General features: G+C 48.6%; 2 protein-coding genes across 2 annotated transcripts in view; one reads left to right on the top strand and one right to left on the bottom strand.

The window, feature by feature from the left end:
• The window catches only part of LOC120895358 (DEAD-box ATP-dependent RNA helicase 30), a 5477-nt gene extending 722 nt beyond the window's left edge, over positions 1 to 4755 (top strand). The window contains exon 2 of the mRNA XM_040298659.1: positions 3628 to 4755. Within this exon, the coding sequence (XP_040154593.1) occupies positions 3628 to 4190 (563 nt within the window). The 3' untranslated portion in view covers positions 4191 to 4755. The remainder of the gene's footprint in view (positions 1 to 3627) is intronic.
• LOC120895311 (autophagy-related protein 2 homolog A) lies at positions 4278 to 27965 on the bottom strand. The gene is given in 11 exon segments (XM_040298545.1): positions 4278 to 4863; positions 4865 to 4999; positions 5077 to 5223; positions 5297 to 5451; positions 5525 to 8905; positions 8991 to 9211; positions 9290 to 11863; positions 11932 to 12034; positions 12707 to 13106; positions 25488 to 26967; positions 27802 to 27965. Coding segments are annotated over 10 exon segments (7380 nt in total). The 5' UTR covers positions 25656 to 26967; positions 27802 to 27965; the 3' UTR covers positions 4278 to 4767.

Genomic DNA, 27965 nt, shown 5'->3' with positions numbered 1-27965 from the left:
TTTAGTGATAGCTAGCAGGAGGGAACATGCAGTTTGTTGGGTGGGATATAAAACCTTAAGCCGGTAGAATTGGAAGTGGAACACTTTCACCTGCATATCCTGGAGCTTAAGCAGCCGAAGTCGAAGAAAAAATAGCCATAAATCACACAAAGCTCTTTTTTGAGTCCAATTTTTTTTACTACCTAATACTTCTGCCTGCCGGTGGATATTCGATTGAAGGTGGCTCATGCGTGGCCCGCTTTAAGCAGGTTTATGGCTATATCCAGAAACAGACAGACAGTAAAAAAATCCCATAAATACGAGACGGCGTTGCAACTACAGCGGGGCGCACTATTTAATTGGTTGGTTTTGGATTACCTTTGCAATGTTTTGGATTATTGTAATTGCATTATTACTTACATCAAAACAATCTCTATTAGTGAGGTTGAAAGAAACTCAACTTTTTTGTTTGATCTACGCAGCAGAATCTAGCCAGTGTGTGCTAGCCAGTATGTAGATGGGACGCGATCTAGATGGGAATCGAACCTGTTCCGTCTAGTAGTAGCAGGCACTTCTATAGAATAGACCACTGAGCTGACTTCTGAGCTGGGCTGAGTCTGTTCAATGAGACTAGACGGGTTTAAGGAAACAAAATCAAAATGCTTTCTCTCTCTTTAGTTGTATACGTCTGTTGGACATGGTGCTTTTGTTCCTTGGGAAGAATATTTAAATTGTTAAGTACTTCCGAGTACTTCCGTCACTTACCGAAATGCATGAATCGTATGCATGAAATTTAATGTACTTTACATTGTTTCCCATGATTTATTGGTCAGTTCCCATGATTTTTTGGTCGTATCTCATAGATTTTTGGTTCGTTCCCATAATTTATTGGTATTTTCCGATTGGAAATCAATAAAATTGAATCAAAAAATTCTAGGAAACGACCAAAAATTGTGGAAACGCACCAAAAAATATGGGAACCCACCAAAAATTGATGGGAACCAACCAATAAATCGTGGGAAACTCTGTAAGGCTATACCAAGTGTAAAGGACGTTGCAACAGTTACCAATGCATCATACTTTTTTCGTTCCGGATATATCGTTATCTGGGTCTGCCCGAACGTCGTACAATCTTGGAGTCGTATGACCCAAAAAATAATGCCAATCATAAGTTCAAACCAACTCAAGTACCAACTCAAATAATCTGCTAACAGAAATTCTAGCTACACCAATATGTTATAAAGGTAGGTAAACTCATAAGTGAGCTCTTAGGCCGGGTTAGCACCGACTAAAGTTGATATACCAAACAAGAAAAAATAAGAAGTTATCACCTCCGTCAGTGCCACCGGTACCGGAACCGGCCATGTTAGTGAGTAAATTTGTTTATCGCAAAGGTCATGTCTTAGCAACAATGTCTTAATAGTAACGATCGCAACTTTCTCTGAACTGAAGAGATTGGTGATCAAAATGGCGCCAAGAGGTGCAACTTAAAAACAAAACCCAACTTTGGGAAGGTCTTACTACCACCATGGCGTTACATAACTACCTTTAAACGTCTATCGTTGTGTGTTTCCACCAAGGGAATTTATCTTATCTTATTCTTCAGGGGTGCCACGAAACTCGTACAACAATATTATTTTTGCCCGTCCGTAATGGGCCATAAAGTTTTACAACAACCAATTGCACTAATGCTGCTATCACGAGACTTGTCAAACGACCATTCGCTGTACCTTGAACGCGGCCACCAATCGACGCTGGTGGATGGGGGATGGGGATGTGCAGTCGAATTAATTTAGCGCGATGCAAAAAAGAAGCATCTAGATTAAACATCGATTGGTTCATCGAAGCCCAACAAAGAAGAAACTGGAAAAGGATAGTCGCCACCTTTTACATGGCCAATAAATCTCTTGCGCAGAGCAACACACTTTCTACAAAAAGAAGGAACGAACACCAACAACAATAACAGGAATATTAACCCGGAACTATCGTAAAGCAATGACCTTTTCCGGTTGATAATGAGGAAAGGTGAAAACAACTCACTTAGTCCACTTTTTTTGGTTGGTGTCGTGTACGGAGAGTCTGCCTCCAAGGTGCGAAACGTTAATGCGTGGGATTTTAGGCGGTATCGGACACACACACGCCGGCACGTCGGGACTGTAGTACAAGGAGAGCAAGAAGTCGATGTTTTGTATGCAGTTAGCATCTTCTAGGGGGTTTTTGGAAGAGATAGCACGAGCCCGCGTAGTATGGACATTTTTGGATCGCGTTGTTGGCGTGTGTGGCGACTTTGTGACGACAATCTGCTTCCCGTACTTTCTACTCTGCCTGTGTGTGGACATTTATTTTTGGTTTCCCAAGGTTACTGTGTCGGTGTTTCGGTCAAGGTTTTTGGACTTTTATCATTGCTAAACGGTTGATTCGTGGTGGTAATCAAAAGAACTTGTAGAAGTGTGGTACTTAAAGTACTAGAAATAATTCAAGTGAATCTTTTTTTGCTACATAATTTAAAAGATTCAATACTTTACGAAGAGAGGGGTCAGGCGGGACAATTATAATTTTGACGAAGAAGAAAATGTCAATATTATACAACACGATCCATGAAATGCCATTTTTCCGGAGTTGGGTCGATCCGACTCCAGTACCCATCGGAGTCACTCGGGAAAAACTCCGGACTCATCGAATCCGAATCCGGATGGGTCTAGAAGCGTCCCAATGAGTGTCTGCTCGAGTCCGGGCAAGTAGTTTCGGTTGGCGGTGCAAAAACAGTAAGGCTATTTTAATTTTAACTCAATTTATGGGAAGCATGCGGGATGTACAAGGAAAAAATGATGTTTTAATCTGATGGAAAAGGTAAATATTAATGCAAGAAAGAAATATTTAAAAAAGAAAGACATTTTTTACACTTTATCGTACATATTCGATCCATTACTTGAAAGTCAATGAACTCATCAAGAATTATCTGAACGAAAATGGACAGTCATTTTGGGAATTAGCAATTACAACGTACAACTAACTACTCGTTCAGAATCATTCAGACCCATCGGGACTCATCGGGCCTCACCCGAACTGATCCAGACTCATTCGGACTCATCCAGATTGATCTGAACTGATACGGAAATATCCGGACTGATGCGGATTGATCCGGACTGATTCGTAGTCAAATCGGTTATGATCCGGAGTCGGAGTCATATTTTGCGCACCGAAGTCGGTGTTGATCCATGACTTCGCTCCCAACTACCCAGCACTAATGACAACACTTTAAGGTGCTCTGCCGGCATTGTTCTTTTTTTTATTTACATGATTTACTACTTAGAGAGGTTTGCTAGTATCGCAAGTAACGCAACCGGGGATAGTCAAGTTTTTGGTGCTACTTCTGTACGCTCCACATAAGGTGGAATTGAACAACAACCGTTCGTTGCTAGAACCATGCATTTGTTTTCGGCCACCACCGATAAATAAATAAACAATAAAACCTACCTTTACTAACCGATGATTTGTTCGTTGTCGTACTGATTAGTGACGAACTTTGAAACTGTTAAAACAATTGAAGAAATACAGTCAACTCTCTCAAACAAAATGTACACCTCACTTATCTGATTTGTAACCGGTTGTCGTTATTTTTTTTTTCTCTCCCTTTTCCGCACTCAGTAAAAATTCTACAATCACCCGTCGTACAGCAGTTGATTCTTCCGCGACCTTTGGTAGCGGCCGATCCGACCGTTGTTGCCGACGAACCGTCATCGGGACCGTCTTCGATGAGCATGAGCATGATGATGAAAGATCCCGCCAAACCATCGCAGGCAAACGACGATGCCGCCGCCGCCGCTAAAATGGGCACGAAAGACAGCAAGCAGGCGCAAAACAGTGCCCGGGATGAAGCAGTCCGGACGACGTTCCTGATACCACGCACCCGATCCTTGCCGGGCTGTCCACTGTGCGATGCGTCGGTGTATAGCTACTGCGACGAGAAGGTGTACCACGATGCGTGCTGCTGCGGTTCCATCAACGGAGCGGCTCCGTTCGGTGGAGCCGGAGGCGGAGGTTTCGGAGGGTTCGGTGGCTTCGGTCGACAGGGGTTCGGTGGACCGGGTGGCTTTGGTGGTCCTGGCGGCGGTGGTGGCTGCGGCTACCAAGGCTGTGGATTCCTTTACGCCAACTCCTGCTATGAACATCAGCTGATAGTGAACTGTTGCTGTAATTCGCCATACTAGATAGAGCTTAGGCAGGTGGCTCGAACTGTGGGTTGTACTTTTCGGATAGTCTTCGGTTTAGAGCAGTTTATCGATAAGACATGCCTCTGTTTACATCTTAAACTTTATGGATCTTCTTGTTTCCACTTTAATGGTTGTTTTTTTACTTTGCCGACTTTCTTATCCTCGTTTTAGCATCACTTAGTTCTTATGGGGTTAGTTTAAGTTTCGTTTCGTCGAGTGCACGAAAAAGTGACAAAAATATTGTGAATCCTGGAAGATTCTTATTTATACAGCTGCCTTAGCTTAGAGTTTAGGGCTCTTGCCACCCTATTTATCAGAGACAGAGAGAGAGAGAGAGAGAATGTTGACATGTTGAACAAGACACACATGCTAAGAGCTAAAGGACCGAAATAAAAATATAGACGATCGTCGGATCGCGCTCACTCTCTATGGAACACATTCTGCTTTGTTTAGACTATATAAAAAAACACACGCACATACACATACAAAAAAAAAATAGATTCGCTTCGATAGCGAACTTCGGTCACTCTGCCAGCATTCCAGTTTAAACCACACGCACACAGCGTTCACAGCATTACTCTACATCGTCTTTATACTTTTCGCGCGCTTCGGCACGCGCATCCGGCACGAGCTGGTTCTTGACACCGCCGAGCACGTTGCTGGTGGCTTGGGGTGGCCAACACGATCGGTTGCACCACGATCGGTGGTATTTGGCGCATCACCGCCCCGACGGCCCCGGTGTAACCCTTCTGATCGTGCTCGAGAGCGGTGATCTCTACCAGATTGTGTGCCGTCTCCGTAATACCCTGTTGAGATGTGAAATGGGTAATGGCGTTATGAAAGTGTTCCTGTTCCAGTTCCGTCGCTTTTTCGCTGTACTTACCTCTCGTACTATCTGTATGGCGTTGGACATTCCTTCGCGAATATCCTGCGGTGGGTGCAGACGCTTCCGCTTGCCCTTGCGGTTGCCTCTACCGCGACGGATCGATGGTCCGGGCGAAATCATGTCGTATGCCGTTTCGGCCGTTATCTGAAAATAGAAAAACAAAATTAATGCGTGCTGGTTCCGGGTCGTCGTGTTTTTTGTGCGTTTCCCCCATTACCTGCAGTAAATGTATGATGCGGGTGGTAATCTCCAACGCTGCCAGTGCGGTGCGGGCCGTGAAACTTTGTGCTCCGCGTTGCAATCCTCGCACGATTCGGCCATCCTTCTGATACTGCTCGATCGGCAGCCAGAACAAATCCCAAATACCTTGAACTGCAACGAAGGAAAAATAAACAATAAACACATTCCGGCGATACGACTGCCTTCCCGCTGGAGGTCTACTTACACAGCTGCACCAACGAGTACATCGGCCCAAAGCCACCGATAATCTTCGGCAGCTGATGCTTCTTAATGTCCTGCAGCCACTCCTGCAGCAGGAAGTTTAGCAACCGGTCCACACCCAGCAAACCGTGGCGGTAGGAGATTTTCTTCAGCCGTATCTCCGAACATTGCAGCTGGCCGAGGCCCATCAGCAGCCCCGCCAGCGAGCCGTGCGACAGCTCCATCCGCTTGCCGTGGTAGTCGATGCGGATCGGCACGTCCGGGCTGAAGATGACATTGCGGAAGTAAATCGGTGCCGAATCGCCAGCCTCACTGTACGCGCTGCTTTCCTGCGTGTCCTTGTGCTTTTCTTCCTCCTCGATCAGCAGCATCAGGTTCTCCGACACCATCTTCTTCGCCTGCAGCTCCTGGACCGCATCGGGGACGGATTCGACCGTCATCACCGGCGGCTGGTGGGCGGGCGTGGTTTGCTGCGAGGAACGTCCCACCGCCGCTGCTGGGCCGGCCGGCACGGTCGCATCGTGGATGTCGCCCCCGCCACCGAGCTGGTTGAAGAAGGTGATCAAAAACAGCAACGAGTCCTGGTCGATGTTCAGCCGTATGGGCAGCACCGACACACGCAGGCAGCATTCCTGCGCCGGCAGGGCCGGATTCGGGCGCATGTGGAGCGCCTTTATGACCACCATGTGGTTCGTGCTCTGCTTGCTCGTTGGGCGGCTCGGCAGCTTCGGGTGGTACAGGAACTTCTTGATGTTCGACACGGCCAGCCCGTCCACGATCTCCAGCTCGTTGATCAGCAGCACCTGTCGGGAGGCTTCCTTCGTGCTGGATGGGTACGTTTCGTGCGAAAACTGTACCTTGCTGATATGGATTTCCATCGTCACGTCGTGCTTACGGTCGGGGCCACCGCGCGTTTTCCAGGTTAGCTTCGCCAAAGCGGCACTGGCTGGCCCGACGAAGCTGACCGACGGTGAACCCTTCGAGTAGCTGACGCCCGATTTGTACGCCTCGGACATCGGCAGGGCAGTGGGCAGATGGACGGTACCACCGCCCGCGGCCATGGTTGTCTGTTTTTCCGCCCTGCCAGCTCCGCCCACCGCCGTTGACGGTTGCTTCGCCTTGCGCCGTCGGTCCTCTTTGGTGAGGAAATCTCGACCACCGTAAATGTGCCAGGTGACGGTCATCTCGCAAATGGTGTAGCGTTCGACCGCACTCGGGAAATCTTCGGGCGCTTTCAGTAGATCCGGCTTGCCGCTCGGTATGCTGAAATGGTTGTCCACGATGCGGATCGGGTCTTCCGACACCGGTACCTCCTGGTTGTGTGAATCGTCCCGATGCGGTCGCTCCTCGTCGGCAATGATGCAAAAATCATCGTCAGTGTCCGAGCTGATTTTGCGCTGGGGGAAATGAGACACGCCACTGCCCCCGGCAGACTCTGCGCGGTGTTGATTGAGTTTGTTAACGTCGCCGAGCTCCTTCGTCACCTGCGGCAGCGCCTCCACGCCCGTATCGTCATCATCATCGTCTCCCAAGCCATAATTGATAGGTGGCTGGCCAAGCACCGATCGCTCAAAGTTCATCAGCTCGCGCATATTCACACTTGCATTATCATCATCCACATCCGGTCTGGAAGGATTCGAATGCTGCTGCTGCTGCCGGTCATGCTGGCGCAGATAGTGATCGTCGTCATGGTAGGACGACGGTATGCTCGAACCATCATCGATGCTCAACGAATCATCGTCCGAACCGAAGCGTCGCTTGTTGCTGTTACTGTCCGAGACGGTCGATTCCTTCCCTTCCTTGAGTAGCCGCTCCCGTTCGTCGGGGAAGAAGAACATCTCTACTCCTGCACCGCCACCACGACCGCCACCGAGCAATGCATCGTCCCCTGCTCCGTCACCACTCGACGTGCTTTCAATGTACAAGCTTTCCTCCATCGCATCGGCCATCAGCGTATTGACGTGCTGTTGCTGCTTCGGCGTGACGACGGAGGCGCTCGAGGGCGGACGTACCGGCAGCAACTCGCCCTCCGGTTCGCCACCCATCGGAAGCCCTTGCAGACCGCCAATATCCTTCTGCTTTTCAAACGATCCGCCGGCACCGAGCGCAGCTGCATCCGAGCTTCCGCCCATCGAACCGCCCACCGGGACTTCCGCATCCATGTCGCCGTCCGGCAGCAGCAGATCTCCTTCCGCCGCCAGGTAGCCAATCAGCTGGGCCAACGCACGGGCAGAGTCTGCGCACGTGCGCACGTGCACATCGTTGATGGCAGTGCGCAAATCAAACTTGGGGAATTTTACCGTCACTCGTTCGTTTAGCATGAGTGAAATCTCGAACAGCCCAACCACGACCACGCACACCAGCTCGTTCGATGGTAGGACGGTGATTTTGCTACTGTTTTGCGCCACCTGATGGCCACTGCCGGACGATTCCTTTCCACCGGACGATGCCGCCGCAGCTGTTTGTTGCGGCGCTAGACTGAGCGTAACGTCCTCGGCGATAAAGTTCAGCGTTAGCCCACTGCTGGTCGTAGTAATGTTGCTGCTGATCATGAACGAACCAACCGTTATGACGGCCCGGTACGGGAAGTACAGTGGCCGATAGTCGATCGCGCAGTCCCACAGGTGCAGATGCATCTCGGTGACCACACCGAGCGGCACGTAGCCCTGCACCGGGTAGTCCACGACGTCTAGCATATCGAGCAGCTGCGTTAGCCAGGCGTGCTGCGGCAGCGTGGAATGGTGCCGCAGCGTGGTCAGCTGTATGCCGGCCGCCATCCGAATGCGCTTGATTGCCAAATCGGGCACGGACTTGATCTGAATGGCGAGCGAAATCATGTCCCGGTTCGCACAGCCACGCTGCTCGTGGAGGGTTAGATTCTTCGGCGTTGGGTACAGGGTGCTCAGCAAATACGACGGCAGCACGCTGTTGATCAAGCGCAACGGCGGATTGTTGGACGGTGTCGGAATCAGCCCGCAGTGATAGAATTCAGCTGACTTGGCCTGGATGCACAGGTAGCCGAGATTGGCGTTGCCATGGAACCCGCTCACAGAGAACACGTAGCCCGAGCTCAATCGAATCACAAACTCCCCGAACTGGCCGGGAATGACGTGCTTCTGGGCGTCGCGTACGGGTGCAAACATCGTCAACACACCCTGCCCAATGTTCAGCCGGAATGCGACGGTGTTGGCATTACGATCGGCACTACCGCCGGCCGACGGTGCTAGCTTGCCGCCATGGGAGGAGCTGCGGTGTGAGTGGGAGGACGATTTGCGCCCAGTTCCGCCGCCATCGAGGTTGGAGCTGCGCGTGCGATCATACACCGAGTAGAAAATACCATCGGAGTCGGATTCCGATTCAGAATTTGTGGCCGACGAGCTGGAATCTGCAAAATGTATTCAAACAAATATTATGATGTGAAGCTTATCTCTTCTTTCAGTAGCTAGAATTTAGATTCCGCAATACATTACCTAGCTGGATTCCACTTTGGCACATTGTGTAGGGCATGTAGATCGAGTCCATCATGCCCATGCCAGTGAGATTGATCTCTGGTTCGCGGAATGAAACACGAGCAGTGCTCTGTGCGTTCAGCTGTGCCTCCGCCGCAGCCGTTGCCGATGGAGCGCTAGGTTCCCAGAGCAGCAGATCCGTGCTGATGCGATTGTAGATCACTTCGTACAGATGTTTCGACCTGCAAACCGCAAGCAAACGGTGTGTTAGTACCATCCGCATAGCTATAAAATCATGTAGCGCAAAACAGAAAACCTACTTCAGCTGCAGACTAACAACGGGAAGATCCAGGCGAATCTGCAATTTCGAACGTTTCATCGCGCACGTACAGAACGTGTTCATTTCGTCCGTGTCCCCGGGCAGCGTGAGCGTCTCCGGAGTGTCCGAAACTCCCGAGGTGGATGTCTTCGAATGGGGAGTATCGCTCTCCCGGCACACGCGCTTCGCGCTGAACGGCGTATCCTCCTTGCACCGGCCGGTAGTGACGCCGATACTCTCGCCCGACGTTGGATCACTGTCACTCTCTTCGTAGCTGCGATGATGTCCCGTGCCGCCCGCTGCTTTCGATGCGTGCGGTTTCGTAGTCGAACTACACTTGGGACTCTTATCCGGGGCGCATTGCACCGGCTCTTCCAGCGCTTTTTGCAACGCGGCCTCGCTAGGGATTTCGATTATTATTCGCGGGTACTCGACCGCCGGGACCTGCCCGGGTGCGGCATTCTCTTGCATCACAGTTTTGCCTATATTTACACCACCACTAGAACCAGTGCCGGCGCCCTTCGGTTCCGCCTCGTAGTAGAACAGCTTAATTTCGTTCGCCGAAATATCGTACACAGGATGCGGACTCAAAGCAATGCCCGTACGCACCATTTCCAGCTTCAGCAGAAGAAAGTCGGGCCGCACGTTGCGCCGCCACCAGGGCACCCGTTGCGGATCGTGGATCGGCCGTAGGTCCGGTATGGGGAACCGCAACCGGAAGTCGACCGACAGCGACTCAAGCTGCAGATCGGTTTTAGCCTCGAGCTTGGAAGCGCGACCACTGGCAGTCCCTGGGCTGCTTGGCGATGGGACAGCCGGAGAAGAGCCTCCCGCATTGTGGTAGTAGGACGCAAACGGTGACTGATAGAGCAGCGCGCTCAATCGATCCAGGATGGTAATGTCGAACTCCGTCAGGAACGGAGCCATCATGATGTGAATTTTCGTACGGGGAGGCGAAAACCGTTTACCGCTCGTGCCACGCAACGCGTTGCAACTTTGCTCGAAGCTGATGTTAATTTCGGGCCGCTTCGGTAGCGAGGAGCTGTTCGGGCGCTGTTCGCGGTAAAACTCTACCAGCGGCACCGAAACCTCCAGCAGTACCTCACGCAGATCCGCTCGGGCAATTGAAATCGAAAAGCGCAGCAACGATCCACAGCGATTTCGCTGCTCATCGCCCTCCAGAATGAGCGGTGCGAGAAGCAATCGCAGATGGTTACAGTCACAGCCACTGTCCAGCACGAGTCCGGCATTGTTGATGTCGTTAGTGCCGAGCCCGAGGCCCAAGTTACCGATGGAGCGGAAGAACCGATCAGCCTTCGTCTGCAACTGCTGCACGCTCGTTTCGGAGAGGGGCGATTGCATCGTATCTAGCTGGCTGCTTTCCAGCAGCACATCTTCGTGCAGTAGAACCAATGCAAGGGCGGCCACGCGCACATTGAACTTGGAAATGTCAGCGTTTGCGTCGGGATCGATCATGCGCCTCCGGCTGGCGGCCGACGTTGCCGTCGTCCTCGACGCCGTACTGCTGGACGTGAACGAGCTGGTCATCGAGCTGGTGGATGAAATGATTGATTCCGAGTACTCCTCGCCGTCGTCGCCCCGGTATGCGTCCCGCTGCAAAAACTCGGCCTGCTCCTCGATCATCGTCTGCATCGGATCGGCAAGCGACCAGCCCTGATTGATGCCGATTCCGCCGCCCATGCGCGTCATATTTTGCTGATACTCCAACTCTGCTGCAGAGGACGCCACTTCCTGTCGCTTGCCACCGGACGCCTTCTGCCCGGCCTGGAGGGGTGGCGGCTCTTCGTTGCCGCCCAAGAAACTATCACAAACCAATACCAGCGAGTGTAGCTGGCGCGGTGTCAGGAACAGCTGAATCGAACCAACCGACAATTCTAGCTCCACGTTCGGGCCGGGCAGATTGTCCGCCTGCTTCATCTTTAGCCGGATTTCCTGCTTGGAGGTGATCTTACCGACGATAATCTCGCCGGAGCGATACATCCGCAGGCCCGAATCGCCCAGCTCGTCCTCGCTCTCGGGGCCCTCTTCCTCTTCGCTCGGGTCCGTTTCCCGATCCGTGCCGCTGCTGTTGCTACGCCTATAAAACCCGGCCCCCGCGTCACGGCCAATCGGAGGGCTACTATTATCACATGCGCTTGTTGTGTTGCTATAGCTAAAGTATCCATCCCCATCGATGCCACCGCCGGGGGGCGAACCGCTGCCACCTTCCGACATGTGTGAGATCGTGCTACGGAACTGTTCACTGTCGATCATGCTTGCAGCATACTCCGGTACCGACGGATCCGCCGCCCCCGCAAACTGCTGCTGGCGACGACGCATGCGCGGATTGTCTATCCGGAACTCCTCGGTGTAGAATGTGATGCCTTCGATGGTAATGTGATGGGTGGCGTGTGTCGCAATTAGGAACGATTTCTCTTGCTGTTGCTGCCGGCCGCCCCCACTGCCGCCTGTGACCGTGTGGTCGGACACATCCGAACCGGACGACGACGACGATGCCGATGTTTTGGGGGCACGGTCCGGCGGATCATTACCAGCTTCATTCTGGTAATCGATACTGCAATCAGAAAAAAACACTCATTAATAACAACAGACACTGTTTGGGGGGGAAGTTGTACAGCTTACCTTTTGATTTTCACTATCACAGCTACCCCTCGGTCACCCTCGGGAGACAGATACTCTATTCTTACTTCGGTGTCAAACAGTTTTGCCTTAATCCTATTTAGCACTGTAAACGAGATGTTGAGATGTATTAATTAGAGTAATCTATTGATGATGGATAACGTTTAAAGTTCAACGCAGTCAATACATAAGGTGAGATATCTTAAGTGCGGTGAGATATCTATATATCTGAGACCGCGTAAGCGTAAGGGATGGCCAAAGAAAGCCAGCCTAGTTCTCACTCAGTCTACGCGTGCTTCGCTACATTGTAGACACCAACACACGCACACAGCCACATTTGAGATAACGTACATAAAAACAGCGTCAACAACAACGCCCCAGGCCCAGTTCCCTAAGAACTTTCAACTTATCGCGCACCGCACTCACACCTCTCTTCTTGAGCCAGTATGTAAAGAATACAGCTAGCGCAACAAACTAAAAGGTAACCCCCCGTCCAATCTAATCATCGCCGACTTTGCCCGTTGCGCACCGCTAAAATAGGTCAAACTGAACATGTGCGCTAAGCGGCTTGCGTTGTGTGCTGTGTACTTCCTCAATGTGGGGAGTACGATCAAGGTAGCGTTGGCTTTGCATTGAACCTTGGAACAAAATTACACCAAAATTAGGGCCTCCGAACGAAGATGTTTGTGGTCAACTTTGCATCCCGCAAGCGGTTACACATAGCATTGACCTCTTTGAATATTTGCATTCCGAATTACAGTGACAATGAATAGCTTACCGTTGTCAATGATTTGTGCAAAGTTTTCCAACCCTTCCATGGCACTCGGGGGTAATTGTTGTCCAGATGCACCGCTGCTACTGACTCCTCCTCCTCCTCCTCCTCCTCGACCACTGTGGGTCGAGTAGCCGTCTGCTATGCTTCCGCCGGTACTTTCCCGTTCCAGATACTCCTGTGCCAGCTGCATCGAGCTGGACATTGAGGACCACATCGATTCCAGCATCGAGGTGCCATCGGTTGGGCGGGCCTTCGGTCGCAGGCTTATCATTAGGTTGGACACCTCGATCGAGCTGTCCTTGGCGAGGAGCGATTCGTACGGGACGTTCACCGTCACCGAGCCAATGTGGCCCCCGGTAACCTCGATGCCCCATCCTTGCCCTTCGCAGAGTTCATTTAAGGCCTGAAATAAAAGTAGGAACAATTGAAAAGATGAGCAACAATTGAAGCGATGAGTGCACGTGTTATAAATGAGCAAGATATCGTAGTGAATTGGCGTCACTGTCGATGCTGATTAAATGCCCAACTGCCCCAATCTTGCGCACAAGGACAAACAACGTTTTCGGGTCAACAAACGCTAAGCCGTTCGGGGACTCCAAAGTCCACCGTCAACCGCCCAACCCAAATGCCAACAGCGAACAGTGTTTGAAGGTTACAGCTTCATCTTCGCTAACGATAACAACAGCAGAAAAGCAACAATTTGCACCCACATAGTGCTGATGCTTTTGGTGCTGTGGCGCGTTTCTAGAAACAAAAATGAATACGCTGGCCATCCACACACACACACACATGTTTGAAATGGAAACAAATGTGTTCCGCGTTCCGTCCCCGTGGAGAGCTCAGGGTCAGCAAAGAGTTTTCAAGCGATGTATACTCGGGACGGTAGCGTGGGGGAAGTGACGACGGTCTTTAAACCGATAGAAGGTGTGTTGAATGTGAATCCAAAAGTAGTGATTCTCGCTTGCGTTCTGTAGCGTTGTGACCAGCGCCACACAGTACCGCGCGACGGAAGAGCACTTCCATAGCACGTGGAGCAAGGCAGGAAGCAGTGTGTGCTCCCTTCGCCACGATTTGAGCATCTCGGCCAGAGACGCCTCGGCTAATCGCTTGCGTTTTGTTTGGAGCGCACGTTTTGCTCGGTCGCTATAGACTGCTGCCACGTGGTGCGTGCGTGCAAACATCGTAGTACGCGCGCGAGATCACCACACAGATGAATCTTTTGTGTGTGGGTCGTCGGCCGTCGGTCGGTTCAACGAGTTTGATCTATACAGATGTGTAAAGTTACCAACGCAGGAATAGTGCTAGCGTGACATGCAATGTGGGACACGCCAATCATTATTGCGCTAGGGTTTTATTTTTTCATTGAGTTTTCATAACAATCTTTCGCTTTCTCTTTGTTTTGCAGTGTAATTTATGTTGTATATATGTTTTGATACAGAATTTTGAACGTTAAGTCCACGTGGAGGACTAGACCATAATACTAACATCATCATCGAACTTGGCGCGTATCTCTTCAGTGTGGTAAACCTTCTCTCCCTAGGTGAGAATATAGGGTTTTCCAAGATATTTTCCAATGTAAACATTGTTTTTCACCGCGTGCAAGAAAAGTTATTAAACATCACTCTGATATTTCATTTTCATCATAGTAATTTTTAATTTCTTCAGCATGATTTTCAACATTTCAACGGTCAACGAGTGATGAGATCAAACCCTTCAAACCCCAGTGAAAAAACGATGGCAACAGATCGTTGAAGTGTTGAAAATCATACTGAAGAAAAATTGACAATTATTACAGGGCTTTCCAAGTCATTTTCAAATGTGCACATCACTACTCACCGCCACCAAGATGTTTTTCAACAGCTGTCAAATGGTGTATTTGCATCAAATTAAAATTTCATTTCTTACGCATGATTTTCAACACACTACAAAGAACTGTCAAACTCAAGCCAGCTTGAAACGTGTTGAAAATCATGTGGAAGAACTGACAAATTATTGTAATGCAATTACAACATTTGACAGCTGTTGAAAAACATCCCGCAAGCAATGAAAAATGTTGTTAACATTGGAAATTGACTTGGAAAACTCTGTATGATGGAAAGGAAATATCAGAGTGATGTGGAATAAGATTTTGCACGCAATGACAAACAATATTTACATTCGAAAATGACTTGGAAAACCCTGTAAGGTGTGTTCGTGTCAACACTCTAGCTGCCGATTATACTGTAACTAGACTTTTACATCTGAGCGAACGAGCGAACGGTCCTACACCCTTCCCGCCTTTCCCACAGGAAAACGTGTCAGCCAAGGCAGAAGGAAGCAACGAAGACGCTGCGATCGTTGCCTTCTCCTTCACTAACAATGCTGAACTTCCAACAGGACGGACGGGTATATCGTTTGTGGTACAGGACGGTGCCTGAAGAAACACAACACATACAACAGTGTGCGCGTGTGTGTGTCTTTTTATTTAACACGCCCTTAGATCACACGCTTTTTTTGGTGTCAATTGGGCAATCGGTACTTGAGCATACAAAGTTGGTAATTGCCTTGCGAGTGAAGGTCAACAGTCATGTAACGCTTCCTATGGAGTCATCGAACGGGGAAATGTGTAGCACTTGAAATGTATACTTTACACAAAGTAAGTAAGCTGTATCATTGTAAAACTATAATGCCACAAGTTTTTTTTTTTATTTTGTTGCATTTTTGTAGTAAATAAACACACATTACAGTAAATGGTTAAACAAAACCACCACGACACACCGAACATACTGATCTGCAAAACAACACATTACCGGGAGGGAACAATCAACCAACCCCACTCGGAATTGTCATAAAGCAACCCTCCCAAGAACATGCCGTGCCAACACCCTGCTCAATCCCACCTACCCAACCCATTCGTCCCCAACGCACCCCTTACACGTGAGCGAACCAAAGCTCGTGGCATATTAATCACAACCGTTACTGCAGAGAGCCAATTCTACGCGTTTGCATAACAATTACAGTGACGTTTCCTCCTCCGCGACCCGGGCCGTCCGTGGCCAACCGGAATCCCTCGATCTCTTGCACGCCGCTTTGTACTTTTTGGCATTATTAATTTAAATTCTATCGATAGATGGATGATGGTCGGTGTGTTTTCTAGTTCAGGGGGGACACTAACAAACAAAACGTTTGCCAAATGGATGTGCATCGGTCCTCAATGTGGAACCGAATTCAGTTTATTAGGTGGCAGGGTTAAACCGGGCCATCGTTGTGTCGTTAGCATTGTAATGAGATTCTTTAGCAAATCAATGCGCCTGCTGCAAGGCAAGCAAGGTGTGGAATAATAACGAGCAAGCGAATCGATTGGACAAACCACTTTAAGAATCGAAATTTTAAGTCTTTCTAATCGGCTCATGTCAAAACTGGTACGTGATTTGCTTTGCCAAGTGTGTAAAGGCGATGTTTGTTCAAACAGTTTTTACAAAGCACTCGACACTGTGATAAGAAGCACACCGTGCATTCGTATGTTTTTTTTTGTGAAAAGCTCTAAACACATCGTTGTATAGTAGAAAAATGCTTTTCTTTTCCATTCCATTGAACAAAATCACATGTCCCCGAGTGAACGTTGCGAGACGACGCTTTCTACTAGCGTCGCTTCCCCAATGGTACATCGATTGGGCAAGGTCAGTTGGTTCGATGTGCCAATTTTTCGGGCGTTTGTTTTTTCTTTCTTTGCTTGCCTACGACACACCAAAACATCCGGAAAACCATCGTACAATTTGCTGCTTCTCCTTTCAGGAAAATAAAGAAGAAGAAGCTGTAGCAAATGTATTGCGAATGATGAAAGAAGTTAGCGGCTGGAGAACGATAGAAGAAACAAAAACCCGTAACAGAATAAAAGCAAACATTTCGGAAGGAAATAAAACGCAAGTGCTGTTTGGCTATATCTTTAAATGGTCCCACACTCACCCTACCCACCGCACCCGTTCCGAGGGTTGCGAGGTTTGGGTTAGTCATGGTCATGGAAAATGGAGTTGCGTGCGGATACGTACGTAGAACGCGGCCGACGGGGGCACCAATTTCCGCTCCCAAGGTTAATGTCGGTGGGGCAGGAAAATGTCGACACGCAAATTCCGTGTGTTGATACGAGCAAATTTCCATTTTTTCTGCTGCTTAAGCGTGTTGTTGCAGGAGAGGGAGACACGTCATCCATTCACAACTCCATCCCAACTTGTATTTACAACAAAAAAAATAACAAGGTTTTGCGCAGAACGCATTTACCGACGCCAAAGGGAGTCGCAATCAAAAGGGGTACGCATCGCGTTAGTGTCAATGCGTGTGTAAGCGCGAGCTATCGGGACGGAAATTTGAACGCAAATAATATCATCAACCTTTTCAAGCGGGCGCACACTAACACCGCGTGCCTTTTTGCGTCCACTTGCCCAGAGCATTTCGCGCACCAGCCGCGCGGATGCGAGAAGTGAATTTGCGTCGCAGTCGAGAGAACCGACGACTTTTCCACGGTTGCGCCGCGCTCTTACAAGGTTTTCGTTCCATTTTTGGACTGGCCGCAAAGAACCGGACCAGCCTGCTGTGGGTTACTACCGCCCCCCAGATGGTTACACACTCACATTGGCGCTGGTTTACACCCCTACCAGTGCGAACACACTGCTCACAAACTCACTGCTACTGTCAAGCCGTGTACATGGACGTAAACACACACACACAGTGGCAAGCAAAAACATGCCAGTTTCCCAGGTTCAAGGAGCTGCTGTAGGCCAAAAGACTGTTCGACGCACACGCACCGCGCCCGCCTTACGGCCGTCATCCGATCCGCAACAGTGGCGGGCAAGACGTCGCCGACTCGGACCATGGCAAAGCGAGGAGTCGTCCGCTCTCATCGAGCGACCGTTGTTAACGGCTGTTTGCTGCAATCAGCTGTTAATGAAGCGCACGCGCTTACCTCCCTCTCGCGTGTGTACGATGTACGGTTGTGTGTGGCACTGTACCGTGGGGGTCGGTCTCTGTGTGAGTGTGTGTGTGTGTGTGTATATCGGTGGAACACTACAAGCGCGCGATCGCGATCACACACGCGGCGCAACCTTCAACTTGATGGCGCTGGGTTTTGCATGTCTGAGCTACATCAGGAAGCCTTTAAGGCACCTCCAAACATGGTTATCAATCGGAGGTATGGTCACTCATCTGCGATTACTTCTTGTTTACGATGGGATCCTTGACCTTGCGGTGAAACAAACTGCTGCAAGAAGACGTGAAGCATATTTTGAGTAGTTTCGTTGCACTAACATAAGTCCAAACGAGTCAAGTGCGACATAGACTTCTCAAAGTCTCACGAGCTTAAAAACGACAAGCTGACACCAAGCTAGAACTAATCGAAACGGCAGTAGTGGAAGTGTTGCGATTATTTTGCTGCAATTTGTTATGACCTTTTAGCTACGTCGACTCTACTTAACGTGGCTGCGCAATCGACCACTAACGGTCGGTAGTAAACAATAACGGTTTAGCGTGATTTATACGATCAAACGCTTCCACACAGAACATAGCTGTGAGGAATAGGCCAGTAAAACAAACGCCAAGACAACTTGAATCTTCTCCAACTGCTTAAAACCCTTCAATGATCGCAATTGTTCATGCAAAGCATGATATGCGGGAGTTTGTATCTCCACTTCAAGTGTACCCCCTTCGCTGTGACAAGCATTTGTGGTCCCGGGTGTCGGTCTCGATATCCACAACACAACAGCGCGCAGCGAAAGGGAGATCGGGAAGTGAAAGCCTCGATAACATGAGGTGTATGATTAGTTTCCTTTGTTCGGATAACCTCGCGCGCTCACACACACACAGCACAGCTTCCTACTCCTCTAAGCTACTCATTGCACTTTTCCTTTGCCTGCGTTGGCCAAACGGAAGTGGAAGAAACTTCTTTCCAGAGTGTAGTGTGACTGGCGTCAAATGGTGAATGCCAGCACCACAGTTGGCACCGTTCAGTCTGCACAGCTGGGAGACGCAACGATGGCGAACGAACGTTAAGCGCATCCAAGGGTTTGTCCATAATGTTCACGAAGCGCTATGGAGAGGAGAAGAAATGTAATACATTTCTACTGTAAAATTAATCTAGCAGCAAAAAGACTCTGTGCTGGAATGTAATCATTGAAATGTCGGTATACCATTTCAAAAACATCTGTGGAATCACGTAGAATAGGGTAAAACAACCTTTAAAGCATTGAAGTTTTATCTCATTTGTACAACTATCTTTCAGTTCAAATATTAATTTTAAATAATGATAATATTACTCCACGAACTACAATCACCTAACGCTGACTTAATTTTCATGGTGCTTTTTTCACCCCCTAACCCCCTGCAAATCAAACTAAATAAAACGCATCGACCACAATCGCCCGAACGAACGGCTGCTACCAGTACCACAATTTGCCCCTTGGTGATGGGACCACCCCTCCCGACTGACGTGGCATAAAACATCCCTGGCTCTAACCGATTGCCCGTGACACGCGCATACGACAAATCAGCATCAAATCAGTGAAATAGAAACGAAAAAAGGGAGTCCAGAGCATTTCCCAGAGCAAGCAGGGTGGAGCAAGCAGACAGTAAGAGCAACCGTGACAGATAACGACTATGATGCTTGGGTCTATTACGGGTCTCGCGGGGCAAATTGTTGACGGCTCCGACACTACTCCGACACATGTGTGGCTGGGCTGTGTTGTTCAGTATCACATCCAGCGAAGTAGGGTAGTAGGGTAGGATGTTGGATGGCTTTTCAACTCCGTATCACTGCCAGACGGTCGGGCTTTCGAGAGGCTTTGTTAGTAAACACTGTTCGGCGGAGTGTGACAAGGAGTGGTCTGTTGCACTTACAGGCGCTTTGATAGGGATGGATGGTCCACCGGTCGTGTGAGTAGCCGCGAGGAGTTCGAGAAGAGCAATACAAAGTATTCCAAGTACATCCATCCCCTCGAAACGAGGAAAGTGTTAAGATGGTGGTACACAAAAAGAGCGATATTAATTAAACCACTCTGTCAGAAGTAATTTGCTTTGTCAAATTCGCTCGGAAATGGATTGATTTATCACGACTCATGAATGGTGTTTTTCCCCACGTCTCCCATCAAACTGGTAATGAATTTGACCCCCAGACAGGGACCAACCATTCGCAGCACATCAATGTGATTGGAAAGCAGTCGATGAACAAGAAAGCAATGAGGATGGACAAGTTTACTGCACTTGATTACGGTGGCTTGTGTACACGGCTTGTATTGGAGAATGGGTTTAAATTTGATTTATTAAATTAAGCTACAGCCAAATAATAAATAATTTATAAACCTTGAAGAATAACAGAGCTACAATTTGCAAAATAATACAAATGCATAAAATAATGGAGCGAATTTACCAAATTTATACATCTGAAGAGTACCTCAGATCAATCAGCATTCCTGTACCAGCACGAACTACCCAGTAAAACAAAACCTTATAAATGTATGAACAAAAATGGAAATTAAATGCATCCGGCAACGTTTCAACAATATCCAGACGCATTTATTAATGACCTCGGTGCATCTCTTGCTTTTTGGAAGAAGGGAAACGTTACCCAACTTCCTTTGTGCAGAAATAAACGAACAAACACATACCCATACACAGGATAATTATTTCTTCTTTTTTTTTTGCAAAACAACAAAAAACACATACACTCACTGTGTAAACGGTGCGCTTCATCTATGCTGTGTGAATGCTCTCTTCCTGCATTACCTATTCCTTCACACACAAACGGGGCCGAACGAACGCCTTCGCCGGGGTAAGCCGGGTCTCGGAAGGGGAAAAAAAACAAAGAGAGCCCTCCGACCATAATAGCATCAGACAGAAGACGGGAAAATAATGGCAAACACTGAACTTTGTTTTGTTTCTGGCTCTCTCATGAGTCATCCTCAGTGAAAGACTCGGCAAGTTGCACTTTATTTTACGATGCACAACCGAGATAAAAAGGGCAATGTGGCGGGAAATTTGCAAATCTTTAATATTACAAATCGTATAAATGAAGGCTGTCTTTTTAAGAATTTTATTTGCTATCCAATCAAACACCTTCAATGGATATGCTTTTTTCCGGGATTTACTTTACTTTACACCAAATCACAAAACCAGCGTAAAGAATACGCCGCCACTGCCCGTCCTTTCAAGCGAGAACTATCCAAACAAAGACTCCTCGAGACGCACGGCACGGATTGTGATAAAGAAAAGGTATCGATGCATAACGCGTGGTGTGTAGATTTTGACGGTCAACGGTGAGGAGTTGAGGAATCACTATCACATAACACCGTGGATTAACCTTTCCGGCCATAGATTGACGGTGTCATGCACCGCGCAGACGACGGCAATGACCGGAACGTATGGTCGCGGGCAGGATGGTCTGCGATTATCAATCGAACCGAGTGGGGAAGCGAGGAAAGCACACCCGCGACCCAGCAGATAGCGAGAAAAGGATGTAAAGCAAACGTTTGCTAAAATCTACCCATCAACCCATCAACATCGGGGAAACGGGACAGCAGAGAAGGGACACAAACGCAGCTCGAAGGAATCGTCTGGATGAATGGGTGAACGAACAAAGAGAAGTTGGACAGAAGGAACAAGTTCAAACGAGACTAAACGAACGCGGGACTGTGTGTTGGAGAGCCAATAGTTCAGCCACCAGCCCTTGCACCATCCCCCCCACCCCCCGCAATCTAGTTTCTTGGGAAGGTATGGGGGGGGGGGGATTGGAGGGTTGATACTGTCTCATTTTCCGCACCGGAACTGTGGGCAAAAAAGCGCGGACTGTGCCCGGCGCAAACACGACGAGGGGTGTTATTTAGGAAGACGAGCCGGAAACACCTGAACTCACATGACCCTGCCCGCAATCTTGACACGACTGGCACGCGTCTGGGTCGAGGCAAAGGAAGTGGCAGCATGGCTAGGAAACGATATCGGTGCTTTGGATTCGAGATATTGGCGTTTTACGAGCAACAGCAGGGCGAATTGGAATTTGCAGGGAAAATATACACAGAATATATGATGCAGAATGAGGTTTGCGATTGGATACATCTTTCTTTTTCTACGAACGAGGAATGATTTGATTTACACGATGCTCACAAAGCTAAACAAATGAAAACCCCGAAACTAAACTACCCTCCGCGAATAAGGTGAGTAGTGTACAATTTTATGATAAATTCATTCCTCTTCGTGCGAAATAGAAAGTTCAAACGCATTTGTTAGTTTTATTATGTGCACACCAATGTTCAATTACACTGTCGAGTGCTTTATTGCTCACTTAGTGTTGGGGCAATCGGTCAGCAGCTGCGTGACGAGACAAACATTCAATAAAACAACAATCAACAACCCGGTGTTCGATAGCGCTTAGCGATAAAACCAAAGCTGAAACCCAAAGCAATAATTTTGAGGGTGAGATCAGCATCAACTTTCATGATGGAGTTTAAAGCGGACAGGAGCACCGACACCCCAAGCATGGACAAAAAAAACAACAACCCCAAATCATATTCATCAACACCACTCCTTCGGTTGGCCGCTGTTAAGAGGGAGAAGATCTTTGAACCGGTTTCAATCAGCCAACGTTCCACAACCATCATCCCTATCATTCCCCTCCCCGGGGGTTTAATGGGCCGAGCACAGTTAGCGTTTGATCGCGTTGTGTGTAGAGTTCTTCTTGCGGTTGCTTCTTGGAGTGGCGAAACAGCACAACATACAAACAGAACAGAAAAGCAGCCGCGAATTGACGACGACATGTGGAAACGAGCAAACTTTGCTAAGGAGTTGTTGGACAAACATTTGCTCCACTACCATATGACTCACACAACCAACCCCGTGCAAGCTAAATACACGCGAACACGGGATTTTCGTATATTTTAGGGGCTAAGGGAAGTGCTACTGAATAATGCGTGCGATTAATAAACTGTAACTTTAACAACAAACCTCGATATCGATATACATTAAAAGGGACACTGGTAGTGGGGATCTTAACATAACAACTTCCTTCCACACACCAACAGCCTTCATTATATATCATTGGGCATGAGAGAAACACACAAAAGCGCACCAATAATTCCAATACTTGAGAAGGTGCAATACAAACAAACAAAACAAAACACAAACCATTTGCTGATTCTTGTGCCCTTCTCTCAAGGCAACAAAACAAAACCAACACTGCTCAGCGGTATCTCTCTTTCGAAGGAAAACTATGCAAAAACCACCCTTCTACCACTGGCAACAAACGAGTATCGCAAAATACGGAAATTGTTGCAGGAAAAACAAACCTTTGATGCATGATAAACGGTCGAGCGTAACAACGCAACAGCAACAAAAGCTTATCTTTGAAATAAAAAAGAAGAAGCATCAGCAACAAAGCAAACCCACAAGCTGCGTATACTACTTCATAGAGAGGTGGCAGAAGGAGGAAGGGGTCTAATCATTGAAGCGTTTCATCTTAAAGTGTCTGATCGCCCCCCCCCCCCCCACACACATACGTATCGGTGCGTAGGTTGAGACAGTTCTTACCACTAAAAGCAACACATATTACTATCATCCAATGCATCAGGAAGGGGCGGCCCCGTGGTGCAATCGTCAACTCGTACGACTCAATAACTTGCCCGTCATGAGTTCAAACCTAGAAAGAAGCCTCTCCCAATGGCAACGATTGACTATCATCCCGGCTGTGTGGTAATGAATTAAGTCTCGAAATCATGTATTGTATAGGACGGGCATGTCCTCGTAGGACGACGTTACGCCTAATAGAAGAAGAACGCAGCAGCAATAGCAATAAATGTTGTATAGAAAATACACTGAATTGTTTAGTGAGCTACTCGAATTGTTTTGTGAAGTGAATCGATTTCAATTCCTCATATGTTGCCAATTTTTCACACATTCATAACTTGCTACCGGGAAGTCTTTTACGGAATGACTTTGCGCCTCTTGAATCCGCTGCAGCCTCTTGCATTCGCTGCGCTGCACAAGAATGTCACGGCGCCATCAGAGAGGGGCGCGCAGCCAGCCGGGTAACGCGCAATTGACACTCGTCGGAAACACATTCTCCTCCCCGACGCAACCCACCACCACCACTACCACCAGGGCAACACACACCTTAACGACGTCTCATCAGTTGCAACAACCGCAGCTACACTCAAACACAACCCGCCCCGGTCCCCCGGAGAATGCGGGCAGGGATTTGTTGCCGTGACCATAAACAACTGGCAGACATCTTTCGGCCAAATCAAAACAAAACTTCACTTGATGCAGCAGTAGCAGCAGCTGGGGAGTGTGCATTGGGGCTTGTTCAGCTTGCACCGATTGTGCTGTTGTCAGCGAGCCGGGGCGAAAACGGTACTTATACACACACCAGAAAAATCCTCAAAGGTAAGGCGCACTCACCGGCCGCGTGACGAAATATGTCGCCGCGTCTCTGTCTAGGTGGTGGTGGGGGACACAAGTTCCCACCGCACCCCTCGGGCACTATTTATAGCTGTTTCCTCCCACCGACCGGCGGCCGGGTTGCAAGCCCTTGCGAATTCGGAATCGAGTTGACCGATGATCTCCACCACTCGGCCGCACACACAAGTTGTGGAGCGAACAGCTCTAAAATTATAATACGCTTCTCATACTCCTACACGCCTGCCTGTCGGCCTCTTGCCGACGACATACAGTGACGAATAATCAAAGACGTATTTAATTCCAATTTTACATAGGAATGTTAGAAAGCTACACAATGTAGCAAACGACTCACTACGACGCAGATTCGCGAACAGAAGAACAGGCAACAGGGTGCGCTGTGGTGTGTTTTATTCCCAGACAGTGCCTGATAAACATGGCACGGGATCGGGCTGATATCGGCAGTCCATTCTATTGCCATGCCCAGAGAGCTCGTTGTATAGTTTGTTTGATTTACGAACTTTTGTGAAGCAATAGTTCACATACATTACTTGTTGCTATATTCCTGGCTTCGGTATCAAACAGCTCATCATTAACAGCTGCGCACAACTTCATCCATCACCTGCACTACAGTTTTATTCATTATCATTGATCCAAATGGACCTAACGATAAAGAAAACGAAAAAAACAACGGACAAGGCAAACAATCTGATAGTCGTCACACGCGTGTCGTCACCACACGGAACACTCTGCGCGTTTGTTTACGCAAATGAAACAAAGAAAACAACACAACGCAATTGCGAAATGGCCCAACCAGCAACCCGACCTAGTAGCAGCAGGCAAGTGTGCATCATTTGGGGGCTTGTTTGTGTTGCCTCCAGCCCGAGACTGTGGTGTATCTGTTCTTGGGTACTGCTATTGCCATTCCACGAGATGGTGTTTTAATGATGATTTGATTGGATTTCGGTTCAATACGTTGAAGGCGTTCTTATTCCACATTTTCATCTAATCAATTCGCAACTTCTTATCGCTCCGCGTATCAAAACAAGACCATTTCCCTTTTGTAGGTCAATGGCGACGACATATATCGAGAGGGGGGATGTTATTTTGTTTGGTTCTGTTTGTTGCTGTGTTATTTTGAACAATCCAGTCCGGGCCAGACAGTTAAAACTCCACAGGCAAGATAAGACGACATACAGATCGCTCTATTCTTTTGGATACTCTGACACTACTACAAGTACAATCATTATATCATCGATCGTCATTAAATCACGGCCATGCGCCCAATCTTAACAACATTGACATTTCACAACCGACATTTCCAGAGGAACGGCAAGGTGTAAAAGGCAAAATAGGGAGATTTATTTGTTCTCACCTGGCAGTACAGTGTGACGTTGTGCACGGTTCCGGTGCCATTGTAAAAGTCAACGTTCAGCTGATCGAGCGTCAGCTTCTCCTCCAGAAACCGGCCCAGATAGCGCTGGAGCAGAAAGCGGCAAATCTTCTTCTTGATCACGTCCGACCACGGCGCATACCAGGGCATGATGACGCAGAAAGATACGGACGATGGTGCTGTTGCTGCTGGTCCGTGGCTGATCCGCCGCCGATCCGGCTATCGGATGACGGAAATACGATCGACGACTGGGTTGATCAGCAAAGCGCAAGCCGCCGCTGGGGGAGAGGGAGAAAAACCGCAACAAAAAACTGCGCGCCACTCTGCGAACTACGGTCCTCCCAAAACTTGTGGTAGGGCAAAGCAATTCGTCACTCCTGGCGACACGTTGTACACGCTAGAACACGTTTCGTGTGTGGGGCGTGCGTCGAGTGCTGTTATCGGCTGCCCGCGTGTGTGCCCTGGTTTCCTCCCGGTTTCTGCGCCGTGTCAATGTCCAGCTATTTCTGCAGGTGCTGCGTACTCTTTCCGGGCGCGATTTAAAATGCCTGCTCCCCACTTGCGCTACGCTTTAGTCACAGAAACTAGAAAAACAGGGGTACACCACCACACCACCACAGAGCTAGCGCTAACACAGAAATTAATGCTATTCCAACAAAGGGACACCACCATACAACACTACGGAATAAGCACGGAGTACGAACACTTCTCGCGATGAGATCACTTCTTCTTCTTCTTCTTCGTTTGCTTGTGCTCCTGACCCGTGGGGGGTGGGTTTAGGGGAAGGTTTCCGTTCGCAACTTGTATCGACAAGTTTGTGCTGGAAGTTCGTTCAATCGCTTCCTTATCTTCGCAGTTTTACCTACGACGGTGCGGGTGTGTGTGTGTGAGTGTGCGGAAGTATGGATCACTTTTGAATGCAGGGGAAGGGTTGTCCTGTCCGTTCCCACTCGGCTAGTGTGGCTGATCTATGGAACGTTGCAATTTTAATAACACACACACCCCAGGCTACGGCTACAAAGGCTGCCCCGAATCAGCGGCGGCAGCAGTGAACGTCGGGATCACCAGCGGAGAGACTCTGCTTCTAACGGCTGGTTACTGTGATCTGCCTGCGATGCTGCTGCTGGTGCTGCTGCTAGCCCTGCTTGCATGTGTGTTGGTTCCTTCGATTCTCTTCCGTTTCGTTCTCGCTCTGCCCTGCATGGAGCAATGGAGCGTGGTTCAGAGGCCCTCTCTGTTCTGCGCCCGCTGCGTATGGCGATTTCTTTGTTCACGCTCTCAGACACCCGCGCACACCGTACCGTACGTTCTCTTTACCACCAGCTGTTCGCTCACTAAACACAACAGAGCACCATGCGCGATCTGTCAAAACCTCCACCGACAATTCCGGGCGTTTTTTCACGCCAACCACTCCACGGAAAAGTGGACAAATTGTGGATATTCGTTTTGCGAGAAAATATCCCTGTAAAAGAAAAGAGAAAATAAAATATATGAAAATAGCAATAGAAAAGAAAGAGTTTTCAAAAGTGATAGTTTTCCAATCATTAAAACAAACTACGTTCTATTTAGCTCCAATGCACAAAAGAATACTGCAAACAGAAGAAAAAAACACAGCATTCTTTCTCGCTCCTGTTGTAGGTATTACACGCACTGCTCCGGAGTTCCGGACACCCTTTCCCTTACACACAACACACAACATCAACACAACAACATCATTTCAACACACCAACGTAGTTCGTACATGCACACCCGTTGCATGTGTGCGTGAGAGCGACCAGTAACGTCGGTTTCGTCGTAGTTTCTGTTTCGCTCGTTTCGATGAAAACAACCCCGTCGCGGGCACACACTCCCACCCCTTGCAAACTGCTCTCTATCTACACTACGACGGAATGGCCCCCAGGAAGAAATGCAGAGACTACTTTGTTAGGCTGCTAACAGCCATTGGCATCGTCGTCCAGTTTGGACAGGCCCATTTTTTCATCCACCTCGCATCAGTCGCTAAAACGCAAAATACACATACACACAAACACACGACATCCGATGCGATTTCTGGGCAGTTTTGTTAAACTGAATTGGACGATTTCCTTACCTTGGGGAAGTTTCACCACAAAGCACCAACCCCGTGTATCACTTTTTGCTCACTACTGTTTACTCACACCTCTTTCGAAATGCACTCAATTTGCGTTTGTATGTATCGACCACCTCTCGCCACCTCGCACCAGCGCCCTGCTTGTCCCCGTGCGTTATTAAACTTATTATTATATTTACGTAATTAGCAAAGCGTACGGTTGCGTACCCACTTCAATCGTGGCGAGCTTTGGCTGCTTTTGCTTGATTCTTTTCTTGTCCCGTTGCACTGTCGCGATTGGCCATGCGGGACTGGCAAATCATACTTTTTGCGTTGTTTCTTTCTTCGATGGACGTTGCTTTGCTGCGCTTTTCTGCGAACTGCTTTGTTTA

The sequence above is a fragment of the Anopheles arabiensis genome, chromosome 2, assembly GCF_016920715.1.
Source record: "Anopheles arabiensis isolate DONGOLA chromosome 2, AaraD3, whole genome shotgun sequence".
In the NCBI taxonomy this organism is placed as follows: Eukaryota; Metazoa; Arthropoda; class Insecta; order Diptera; family Culicidae; genus Anopheles; species Anopheles arabiensis.
The sequence above is the reverse complement of the archived record's forward strand: the minus strand, read 5'-3'. Positions and strand labels throughout refer to the sequence as shown.